This window comes from Dipodomys merriami, unplaced genomic scaffold, assembly GCF_024711535.1.
Source record: "Dipodomys merriami isolate MVZ:Mamm:240054 unplaced genomic scaffold, mDipMer1.0.p SCAF_21, whole genome shotgun sequence".
In the NCBI taxonomy this organism is placed as follows: Eukaryota; Metazoa; Chordata; class Mammalia; order Rodentia; family Heteromyidae; genus Dipodomys; species Dipodomys merriami.
This window is the reverse complement of record NW_027203493.1, coordinates 3701517-3712424: the sequence shown is the minus strand read 5'-3', so window position 1 is coordinate 3712424 and position 10908 is coordinate 3701517. Positions and strand designations below refer to the sequence as shown.

The 10908-nt window shown below is 50.5% G+C and overlaps 1 protein-coding gene across 2 annotated transcripts; it reads right to left on the bottom strand.

The window, feature by feature from the left end:
- Positions 1-706: 706 nt before the first annotated feature.
- Positions 707-10817, bottom strand: Ssrp1 (structure specific recognition protein 1). 2 transcript variants are annotated; one of them, XM_070032314.1, is made up of 17 exons: positions 10712-10817; positions 10057-10235; positions 9452-9637; positions 8575-8680; positions 8113-8303; positions 7770-8000; positions 7524-7627; positions 7290-7418; positions 6803-7024; positions 6068-6140; positions 5515-5653; positions 5050-5095; positions 2923-3052; positions 2348-2518; positions 2125-2213; positions 1407-1593; positions 707-1190 (listed from the first exon to the last, which is right to left on the bottom strand). In XM_070032314.1, exons 2-17 carry the CDS (start codon positions 10108-10110, stop codon positions 1119-1121), a joined length of 2130 nt encoding a protein of 709 aa, XP_069888415.1. In that variant the 5' UTR covers positions 10111-10235; positions 10712-10817; the 3' UTR covers positions 707-1118. The 2 variants fall into 2 exon arrangements, with proteins under 2 accessions (XP_069888415.1, XP_069888416.1); XM_070032315.1 differs by having other exon boundaries at positions 10057-10152; positions 10712-10809.
- Between the last annotated feature and the right edge of the window lie 91 nt (positions 10818-10908).

Genomic DNA, 10908 nt, shown 5'->3' with positions numbered 1-10908 from the left:
CGGCCCCCACGTGGACAGATCCTGATGCAGAGCAGCCTGTCCCGTAGCTCAGTTGCTTCCCACCCACAATACAGTCTTTCCTTTCTCCACAGAACACAAGCTCCACACATACTTTCTGGAACCCCGGTACACACACACACACACACACACACACACACACACACACACACACACACACACACGAAACCACCAATCTCACACACACACACACACACACACACACACACACACGAAACCACCAATCACACACACACACACACACACACACACACACACACACACACACACACACACGCGAAACCACCAATCCCATTACCCCCCCACCCCCGGCTCAGGTTTCCACACTGCTGGCTGCAGGGGAAGATAAGTCAATTCTGATTCTATTAACTAAAGCCTTGGAAGACCCTTAACTGGAAGGTAATTGAGGCTGGAGCCAAGAACTGCCTCGATCTGCCTTGACTAATGGAGTGGAGCTGCGAGAGACTTCCTAATCAGATCAGTGTTCATTTCTAGACTCTCAGGTGGCACGTCCTGGCAGAAGAGGGTGAAAACCAATGCTTGTCCAGCCGGGAACAGAACGAGAGGTACCTGGAGATTTGCTTCCCGGCTGGTGGGGGCCCCGCCTGGTCAGGACAGAAAGGTAAACACCACCATGCAAAGTGGAAAGGATATGAGAGGGTCTAAAAAGGAGGCATACGGACATGGCTTCCAAAGTCAGTTCCCTTTATTAAATGTTGATTTCACAGACCAGAAATACAAAATAAAGGTAGAAACAGGCCCCAGTTAGGAGCTACAAGCCTGACCTCATGTGACCTCTGCTGCAGCAACTTGAACAGGACAAGAAGCAGCCATATCCCTAAGGTCGTTAAGTAGGACAAGGACTTGGATCCTGGGCTGCCCTGCAAAGACAGTGGACAGACTCCTACCCAGTCTCTCCCCAAATGACAAGGAGCTATCCTTGAAGACGCTGCCCCAATGAAGAGCATGCCACCAGGAAAGGTTGTTCAGATGGCACAGAATCCCAGGACTGCATAGCGTGTAGGAGAAACTGGTACCAGACATGAGCTGGGAGTCTGGGGTGAGGCAGGGCTAGCGCAAGGAGAGAATTTTCTTCCTCTCTACTCATCCGATCCTGACGCCGAGTCTTCTGAGCTGGGAGGTGTACTGGCTAGTTCCTCATCTTCAGAGTCCTGAAAACCAAAGTTCCCTTCAAAGCATGGTACCCAGGATGGGCTGCGTTCCCAGCCACTTTTCAGGGGTGAAGGGCCCCTTGATTCTGACCAACCTCCCAAATCCGGTACTTCACCTTCAGAATTCCCAAGGCCACATATCCAATTCATTACTCTTACAGACTAACCACACTCCATGCCCCAACCCCCCAGCCCCCATATTCCTGCCGCTCGCACCTCGCTCCGCCTCCTCTTCTTTTTGCTCTTGTTCTCTCCTGAAGAGCTCTCATCACTGGACACAAATTCTTTGCTTTTGAAGCTCTCACTTAGCTGCCTTGATGATGACTTCGATGATGAGCCCCTAGAGGGTGTGGATTTCTTTTCCATCTTTACTTTTACTTTCTTCTTCTTCTTTGACTTGTCCCTGCGGTCGCACAAGGGAAATGAAGTGGGCCAAGCCTCTCCCAACTTTTGGGATGCCTTTCCCAGTTCCTGCCACACTGCTGTTGTCACTGCAGGCATTGTCAACCATGTCGGCCCAAAGTACCCAAAGAAGATTATCATGAGTAGAGAAGAATGAGGAGTCAGGGCCTGAAGTGGCTATATAAACAACACTTGAATCATCTTTAAAAACTCATGAGAGTTTCATATTAGGTGACACAGTAACTTTTTTTTTTTTTAAATCTTCACATACTGTCAAATAAGACTCTTGGCAAATGGGTGATACTTTATGTATCTAATGATTTTATCTAATACTTCATATATCAAATGACTTGAATTCTTCCAATATATCACCCACACTTGGGCAATGACCTGACTGGGCTTAAGAACAGCACTACTGCAGACAAAAATGTATTTTAACGTTAACACCCCAATTCTCAACTTTGATCTGCAAAAAAAAAAAAAAAACCTGCTAAAAAAGCAATTACTGAGCCACTTTGTTCCCGACACTCACCTCTTAGATGACTCGCCTCGCCCTCCTTCATATTCTTTCATGGCTTTTTCATATTCTCTCCTGGCATCTTCAGCTTTGCGGTCCCACTCCTGTCTCACACACAGACACACACACAAATCAAAGAGTCAGACCTCTTCCCTGACACAGACAAAAATCTATACAGAGGAGTATCACCAGTGGCTCCCTGCCCCCTCCCCACCCCACCTTCTCCACTGCTACTCGCCTCTTTCTTCTCTTTGGACATTCCCTTCCAGATCTCGCCTGCCTTCTTGGAAAGATCTGTGATACTGATACCAGGGTGGTCTGACTTGATCTTCTCTCGACTAGCATTGAGCCACAGCATGTATGCAGACATCGGCCTCTTAGGGGCGTTGGGATCTTTACCCTTCTTTGCCTGTGTGAAGAAGAATCCAAATGCTAGTGGCCACCTACGTACCAGACACCCTCCATTTTTCTGAAGAAATTACATACATCATGGAACAGGGAAAATGAAGGAAGACCTAAACAGTAGCAAGTGGGGGGGGGGGGTTACATCTTCTTCCTCAAGCTCACGAGGGGCTCAGGGAACACAAACAGTCTAAGTCAGACCTTCCACAATTAATGGTCTCTGGCCTGGAGAGAAACATTTCCAACGCCCACCCCCTTCTCCCTCCCCCCTCCCCACCAAACATAATCACTGGCTACAAAGAGGCGGTCCCAGAAGGACCCATCAACAGGACCTGTTGGTAATAAGCAAGAGAAAGTAGAAAGGATGGACACACACACACACACACACTTCCCTGCTACAGCAGTTTGTACCTCTACGGGCTTCTTGCGGCTCTTGCGATCCTTGGCCATCTTGGCCCTTTTGAGCTGTTTCCTCTTCTTCTCCTCCCGGTCACTGTCACCTTCATTGCTGGAGGAGCTGGCAGAAGCATTGCTGTCGAACCTGCCACAGTGGAACTGAGAATCAGGAGAGGAGGGCAAAACCCAGAAGTCTCAGGACAGGAGGAAAGAACATCTAAAGATGACCTCAACCATCCTTCTCTAGACCCAACCACTGCAACGCGTTATCAATGCGCTCTAACTGCTCGCCTTGGTCCTGGCCTACCTACGCTTCCATCCCATTTCTACCTCTGGACAGAGATCTCATTCTTGTCCAGTCCATGCTAAGTCCACTTCACCTCTTCCTTTGCTTGTTTATTTGGAGGCACTGGAATTTGAAGGCAGGGCTTTACACTTGCTAGGCTGGTGCTCTAACACTTGAACCACACCAGAAGACTGTTTTCTGGTTTATTTTTACTATTTTTGGAGTCTAGGAATTTTTCTGATGGGCTGGCTTCAAAACCATGATCCTCCAGATCTCAGCCTCTTGAGCAGCTGAGATTCTAGGCGTGAGATTATTGGGGCTGGGTTAGTCCTCATTTACCATACAATCTTACCATATAAACTAGAGCCACCTGACCCCTGTCCACTGCTGAGCAGTTTTCCAAGGCAATTAACAAGCACGTCCTACAAACAGGGCAAGCAGAATTCAGTGGACTCCTGAAGGGTCTTTCTGGCTTTGGCTATCACTGCCCAACATTCATTTGCAAACCTTCTGGATTAAGAATCCCATTTTCTTGTTGAGAAAATGAGGACTTGGCCCAGCTCCATGGGAAGGCATATGGCCCAGCTCCTGTCCATCAAAGCACTGCACACCTTAGTAACTGAGGCTCGTAGAAAAGACAGGTGACCGCATGGTTCTCTTTGTACTTCTGCTGTGAAGATGGTAGCATTAAGCCTGCCTACACCTTCTGAGGGTCATTTGGCACCCAATATAGCAAGCCTGACTACAAATAAGGGAATCAGAAAAAAGAAACAAAGCTAGGCACCAGTGGCTTATACCTGTAATCCTAGCTATCAAGAAGGCTGAGATATGAGGATTGCAGTTCAAAGCCAACTCCAGCAGGAAAGTCAGTGAAACTCTTATCTCCATAGCTCAAAGTGGTAAAGGACCCAGGCCCTGAATTCAAGCCTCATGACCAACAATAAATAAATGAACCCGATACCTACAAGTTTTCAGTACCTAGATCTGAAGCCAATTACAGCCCAGCCCTTCTAAGTTATAGGAATTTATTAAAAATCCATTATGCTCCTCAATGTAAGTCCTATTCAAACACTGGCAATTAAAATTTTTTTTTTTTTTTTGGTTGGTCATGGGGCTTGAACTCTGGGCCTGGACACTATCCCTCAGCTCTTTAGCTGAAGGCTAACACTCTACCACTTGAGCCACAGTGCCACTTCCAGTTTTCTAGTGGTTAATTGGAGGTATGAGTCTCATGGACTTTCCTACCCGGGCTGGCTTTGAACCATGATCCTCAGATCTCAGTCTCCTGAGTAGCCAGAATTACAGGTGTGAGCTGATAAGCACCTGACTTTTTTTTAGATGTTGGTTTTTGTTTTTGTTTTTGCCAGTCCTGGGGCTTGAAGTCAGGGCCTGGGCACTGTTCCTAAGCCTCTCTGTGTTCAAGGCTAGCGCTGTACCACTTGAGCCACAGTGCCACTTCCGGCTTTTTCTGTGTATGTGGTACTGAGGAATCAAACCCAGGGCTTCATGCATGCTAGGCAAGCACTCTACCACTGAGCCTGACAATTAAAGATCTTGACTGATTTAATGCAAGAGAGTAGTAGACTGCTGCTTACAGGTGAGGAAACCAAGGTTTAGTGACTTTCTAAGAACTCCTAGCAGATGGCAAGCTCGGGCTGTCACTGCACTTTCCCACTTTACTTCTCTGGCTTCAAGTCATGCTATGCACTAATACCGCCTCTGATGCACTAACACTTGGTGTATCATCTCACTGGAGGATACATGGCCATTCTGGGTCAGTGGCAAATACTGAGACCTAAGAAATATCTTTCTAATGGTCTGTCAAGCATACAAGCACCACTCAGCCCAAAACTTACTCCTCTGCCACGTCTTCTTCCTCTTCACCTGGGTTGAATGACTCATCTGGAAACACAAATAAACACAGACTGTATCAGCTTCTGTACTAGTTCAAGTCCCACTTTTTTTTGGGGGGGGAGGGTCTCCATTGTGGGGCTTGAATTCAGGGCCTAGGCACAGCTGTCTCTGAGCTTTCATGCTCAAGGTTAGTGTTCTACCACTTTGAGGCACAGCTCCACTTGCAGATTTCTGGTAGTAAACTGGAGGGAAGAATTTCATGGACTTTCTTTTCTGGGACGGCTTGGAACTGCGACTCGCAGATCTCAGACTCCTGAGTAGCTAGGATGACAGGCATGAGCCACCAGGGCCCAGCATGGAAGTTCTACTTCTTACCCAGACACCCAGCTCTAGTCCCAGGAGGTACCTATCCCAGGCCATAGGAAGAGAATGCCTGCCCTTCCCCCCCACAGCCAAGGCTAGCCCACCAGTTTCTTCTCCTGATTCATCGCTGCTGTCATTGGCATTCTCTTCTCGGATCTTGCCCTCCTCCTTCATCCTCTCCAAGTAGGCATCGTGCTGGTCTTCATCTGAGTCTGCATATTCATCGTAGCTTGGGTTCATGCCCTAGCCAGGGAGGACATGGGAGTGAGGGCCCTAATCCTCAAACCTATACCTCAGTACACTCCAAAAACACTACTGCATGCCTGTGAAATCAGAGCAGCGGCTACTAGAATACCTGGGAGCCAGACTGTCCACACACGGCCAACATGCAGGGCCTACACCTGAGTACTTCCTGCCACACTGGGTTAATCCAAGCCCCTCCCTCTCCTGGCCCCACAGAGGGCTGTGATGAGGCTGCCCTGATCTAAGGCCATGCAGAGAAAAACCTGGACCAGGAAGGGGAAGGGGTCACACGCACCTTTTTTTTCTATAAGGGTGAGAAGAGAAGAGAGAGTGAAAAGAAAGCCTGAGAATCTCTGCTCCTTTCTCCCCTACAGACAGAACAGGAGAGGGCTCATCCTCCCCACAAACAGGTACCTCTTTCAATCCCCGGTTTTTGATGTTCAGCTTTTTTGCATTGACAAAATCAAATAGCTTCCCATACTCCTCTCTGGGAAAAGAGATACAAGAAAGTGTTAGCAGATGGGTAGGAACAACTCAGGGGTAGACTAAGCAGTGTTCTCACAGACGTGGAATGGGCAGATGGTAAGGCTAGAGCTCTTGGCCACATCACTCAACCTAACATCTCTTAAGACCCCCAGAAGGCAAGCAGTCTGAAGGGTCAAACATGAGTCTTCAAAGAGGAACCTGTGTGGCCTTGAATTCTGGGAAGGAACGATGGAAGAGTAGCAGGATGGGTGCTTTCAACTTTTTTACAGGTCTGATTTCATACCTCACCAGGTTCTTATGTGGATTAAACAGGAAGACTTCTGTAAACTATTTAGCCTATAGTGGGCACTCAATAATCATTAGCTGCTATGTTGCTGGGCACCAACGCTCATTCCAGGAAAGAGAGAGATAGCATTTCCACCATGGGGGGAAGCGGAGGAAACAAAACAATGAGTGCCAACACACAGCAATCTAACACTGGAAAATACATTTTCTAAGGACAAGAACAGAAGGACTGTATCCCAAGGAGGCAGAAGAAAAATTCAACTCAAAACACGAAAAGTCAAATTCCAAGCTCGGGGAGGGCCCCGGGCCACATCAAGCTCCTAATGGAAGATGGGTGAAGACCAGGATGTTGGGGCAGTCATGGAGGGATGTACGCACCTCTCGATGCTGCTGAAAGTGTACTGTGTGCCCTGCTTGGTCTCGATTTCAAAGTCAAAGGAGCGAGTGGTAGTGGTGCCGCGGGCGAAGTTGACGAAGGAAATCTCGTCGAAGCGGATGTGCACCGGTGGCTTGTGGACGTAGATAAAGCCACGCTCCAAAGGGTAGAGTAATCCTGAACTTGCCTTGTAGGAGCAGGTAATACACTGGGCCCCCGAGTGCCTAATGGAGGGGGCAGGGAACCCAGTCAGGGCCAACAGCACCTCTGCAACACATGCTCAGGCCCTTCATGGAGCAAACCTCACAAGCCGTTCTGACTGAGATGCTGAAACCCATCACAACGCAGGATCTGAGCCCAGCCTCTCATCAGTGGTTTGCATTTCAATCGCAGGAGGGACTTGCCAAAGACACAAGGCACTTCTCACCCCCCCTCAAAGCACTCCCCCCCATCCCTGCATAGGCCTGGATTTCATCCTATGCTCCTCACCCCTGGAAATTGCCTGGGACTGTGATCTTGCGGTTCACGAGTGCTTTCATGACCCGGCTGACCATCTCGTAGAGGGATCCAGACATGTTCTTGGTGAGCCGCCCCTCAAAGCGCTTCTCCACCTCTTCCCTACGAAAAGACCCGGGTGAGCCCATGGGCCCTGCTGCCATCCAATGGCACACCTGTCTTGTGCCCATACAGCTCCAGGAAAAGTGAATCCAGAGACAAACTCACTCATTCATGTTGAGGGTCAAAGAGATGTCCTCATCCTTGGAGAAGAGAAGGATCAGGAAGTGGTAACGGGTTTGGCCCTGCTTGATGGGGGGATCCAGGCTAATCTGGTTGAGGGCAAGTGGACAAAGTTAAAGTCAAACTCTCAACACCAGTTAGATCTATCTACTGAAGACTTGGACAAAGATTAGGAACACACACCACCACCCCCCACACACACACACACATGCACCCATGGTTTCTGCTTACCACAAAGAACATCTGGCGCTGGTCCTTGTGAGGCAGCAAAAAGAGACGCAGTACGGTGGTGTAGGGAATCTTGTAGTCGAAGGTCTTGCCGTGCAGGTGAAGGAAGGTGGGGTAGATGCGAATGTCGTAACGACCGCGGGGGGTAAGACACTGCAGCTCCCGGAAGATGCAGATGGCATCTCCAGTGGCCTGGATTACATCCGCCTTTGACAGCACATTCTGGGCAAAGGCCTGCCAAAAGCGCATCTTGACTACTGGGCAACAGAACCCTGTTTTGTCCAGGCTAGCTGGCTGTGGCCTGCTTAGCATCATCTGTTCCCTAGGCAAGCAGGGAAGGCCTCACCTCTACGGGGTCCACGCCATCCTCCTGGGTGGGAGGGACGTAGAAGCGCACCTCCATGAGAGACACCTCGGCATCATCATTCTGGTGGAATTCCAGGGTTACCTCATTCTTGCCTGTTGTGCACTGGGACACATTGCTTAGGGGAATCTCGAAGACTGGCTGGTCACCAATGTCAAAGGAAAGCAGCTGCCCTGTGAGGAAAGGGACGATCAAACCACAAGCTCCCCTGCTTAACGCTACAGACACATCTACCAGGTTGTCAGTTCCACATGGACAAGGTGTTAGAACTATTTTGTGCAAGACACAGTGCTTAAAGCACTTACAACTGCTTGGTAAATACACAAGGAACACACAAATTGGGAATGAGAGCAGTGGCAGAGGGAAGAGAAAACAAAGAGGGGAGGAGCTGAAAACCCTTCACCCCACCTTTTCCCCCAAACTTTGATCTTTCCCAAGACTCACCACCAAACTTCACTGTCCCCCAGTTCCAGCCCTTTACACATAGGTCTTTCTCCATTAGCTCAAGGCGATAATGTGTTTTGAAGAAATCAGCAAGTTTCTCAAACTCCTGTCGTGGAAGGAAGAAAGCACAATCCCAGCAAATCCACAAAGCCTTCACATAATTCAAAGCTTTAAGGATTATCTATCTCAGAAAAACTGCTCCAATCAGAAATCCACCACCAGCCGGGCGCTGGTGGCTCACGCCTATAATTGTAGCTACTCGGCAGAGATCTGAGGATCATGACTCAAAGCCAACCCGGGGAAGCAAAGTCCATGAGACTCTTATCTCCAATAAAATCACTAGAAAACCAGAAGTGGCGCTGTGGCTCAAGCAACAGAGCACTCCCCTTGAGCTGAAGAGCACAGGGACAGTGCCCAAGCCCAGAGTTCAAGCCCCATGACCGCCAAAAAAAAAAAAGTGTTCAAAGGGTTAGGAAAAAGAGGCTGTTTCTGTTCCCTAGCCTCAAGCTAGGGAAGGGATACAGTACTGATTTAGAAAAAGGCCTAACCATGTAGACTTTTTAAACTTTGTGTAGTGATGATGGAAGTGGACATTAAAACCAAGCAGTTTTGAACTCAAGGAATTCAAAATGGAGAAAGCAAAATACTAACTAAACCAAAACTATGAAACACAAAGTGGAAACCACTGTTAAGACAGGAGAAAATCTTCTGGCCTCAAGGCACAAAGAAAGTCAAAGCTAACCATGATTATTCAATGGCCTCAAGAACCCAGCTCTAAAAACCACACAAAGTATCAGTGACTGTGGTAATCAGAGGAAGGAACTCCCAGCTCTAGGTAGATTCCAGTGAGATGGGGTATGGCAACAAGAAGTCTCACCGATTCTCGAAAGCCATCATACTTGTAGACATGGCCATTTTTTGTGAGCAGTTTAAGTCCATGGCCCAGGGCTACGCGGCGCCAGATGCCTTCCGTCAACTCCCCAGCCTGGATGTTGTCCACTTTGCCTGTCTTGCTGTTCTTGAACATGATACCCTGGCGACTCAATCGCAGCCGGCCATCATTCTGTCCGCAAAGTAGACCCAGATGCAGGAAGGACGGACAAGAGTACACAATGAGGTCCAGTTCTACTCTTACTCCCTTTCTGGCTGTTAGGGGACTGACTAGAGTATTGAGGGAATACTAAGTGCCAGAAAGAAGAATGGACAACCTGGAAGTATGAATTCTAAACCTAGCTCTGGCCTCCAAAAACCCTTGCAGGTCCTCAGTTTCCTGGTTTGTAACATAGTATCTACCATCTCTTCTAAATCCACCGTCCTATCATTCTTGAGACTGGGCAATCTGCGGCAGACGCCATGAGATACACATTATCCTGAGTATAAAAGGATAATTTTGTTACCCCACACATCATCTAAATTAAGCTTCTGTTCATGGATTGTACCCTCTTTCCCTCGGTCCCTCTGCGTGGAAAGCCCCTTTCTCACCATGGAGCCTTTCACCTCCTGATAGATGTCGTTGAACTCCAGCGTCTCTGCCATGTCGACCTGCTGTGTCGGCCTGGGCGCGCGCGGGGGCCCTGCCTGGGAAAGGGAATTAATCTGGGAGCCTGGGTCCCACAAACTCTTGGGTGTGCGGATGGATGCTCCCTCAGCAGGGCGCGAACCTGAACGCGGGAGGAAGGGAGACGAACACGAAGGGCGGGGGGGGGGGGGGATCCGTCAGGTGGCAGCCCCCCCCCACCCTGGGCCGCACCTGGGCCGGCTCCAGGGTCCCCTCCGCGGGTGCCCGCCCCCCCCACCCCCAGGGCCAGGCCCACACTGGCCTGGAGCAAGCGCTGACACCCCAGGCCGACACCCCTCCACCGGGAGCCATGGCAACGAGCAGCAGCCCACCCTCCCGTCCCTCACCCCCGCCAGGACCCGCACCTCCACTCGGCCCCGAGTGCGAGTTCCCCACCCCGCGCTCCGCCCCGACCCCGGGGCTCCAGACCCACGCTTCTCCCCCCCCCCCCGTGTGTAAAATGGATCCGCCCGCGGCCCGCCGATTTGAACGCGGAGCGGTCCATCCGGAGCCGCACCGCGGGGGGGGCGGGGAGCAGGGCCCGGGCCCGCCGGGAGCTCGGGGACCGCGACCACCCACCTCTCGGAAGCCGCGGTCTCGCGACGATCCCTAGGGCGCGGGCGGTGGGCGCGCTGGGGGCCGCGGGGGAGGGGGCGGGAACACCGGGGACCGCGGGGACGCTGGGGAAGCTTTTCCCGCGTGCGCAGCCCCGCGTCCCGCCACCGGAAGTCGCGCCCCGACCATCGAGACGACGGGCTGGCTAGAGAGGCGCTGAC

Coding starts and splice junctions, on each gene's coding strand:
- Ssrp1 (XM_070032314.1), bottom strand. CDS start 10,110: ATGGCAGAGACGCTGGAGTTCAACGACATCTATCAGGAGGTGAAAGGC. Junction 8,681..9,451: donor ATGATGGCTTTCGAGAATCG/GTGAGACTTCTT, acceptor CTTCCACGACAG/GAGTTTGAGAAACTTGCTGA. Junction 7,628..7,769: donor AGCGCCAGATGTTCTTTGTG/GTAAGCAGAAAC, acceptor GCCCTCAACCAG/ATTAGCCTGGATCCCCCCAT.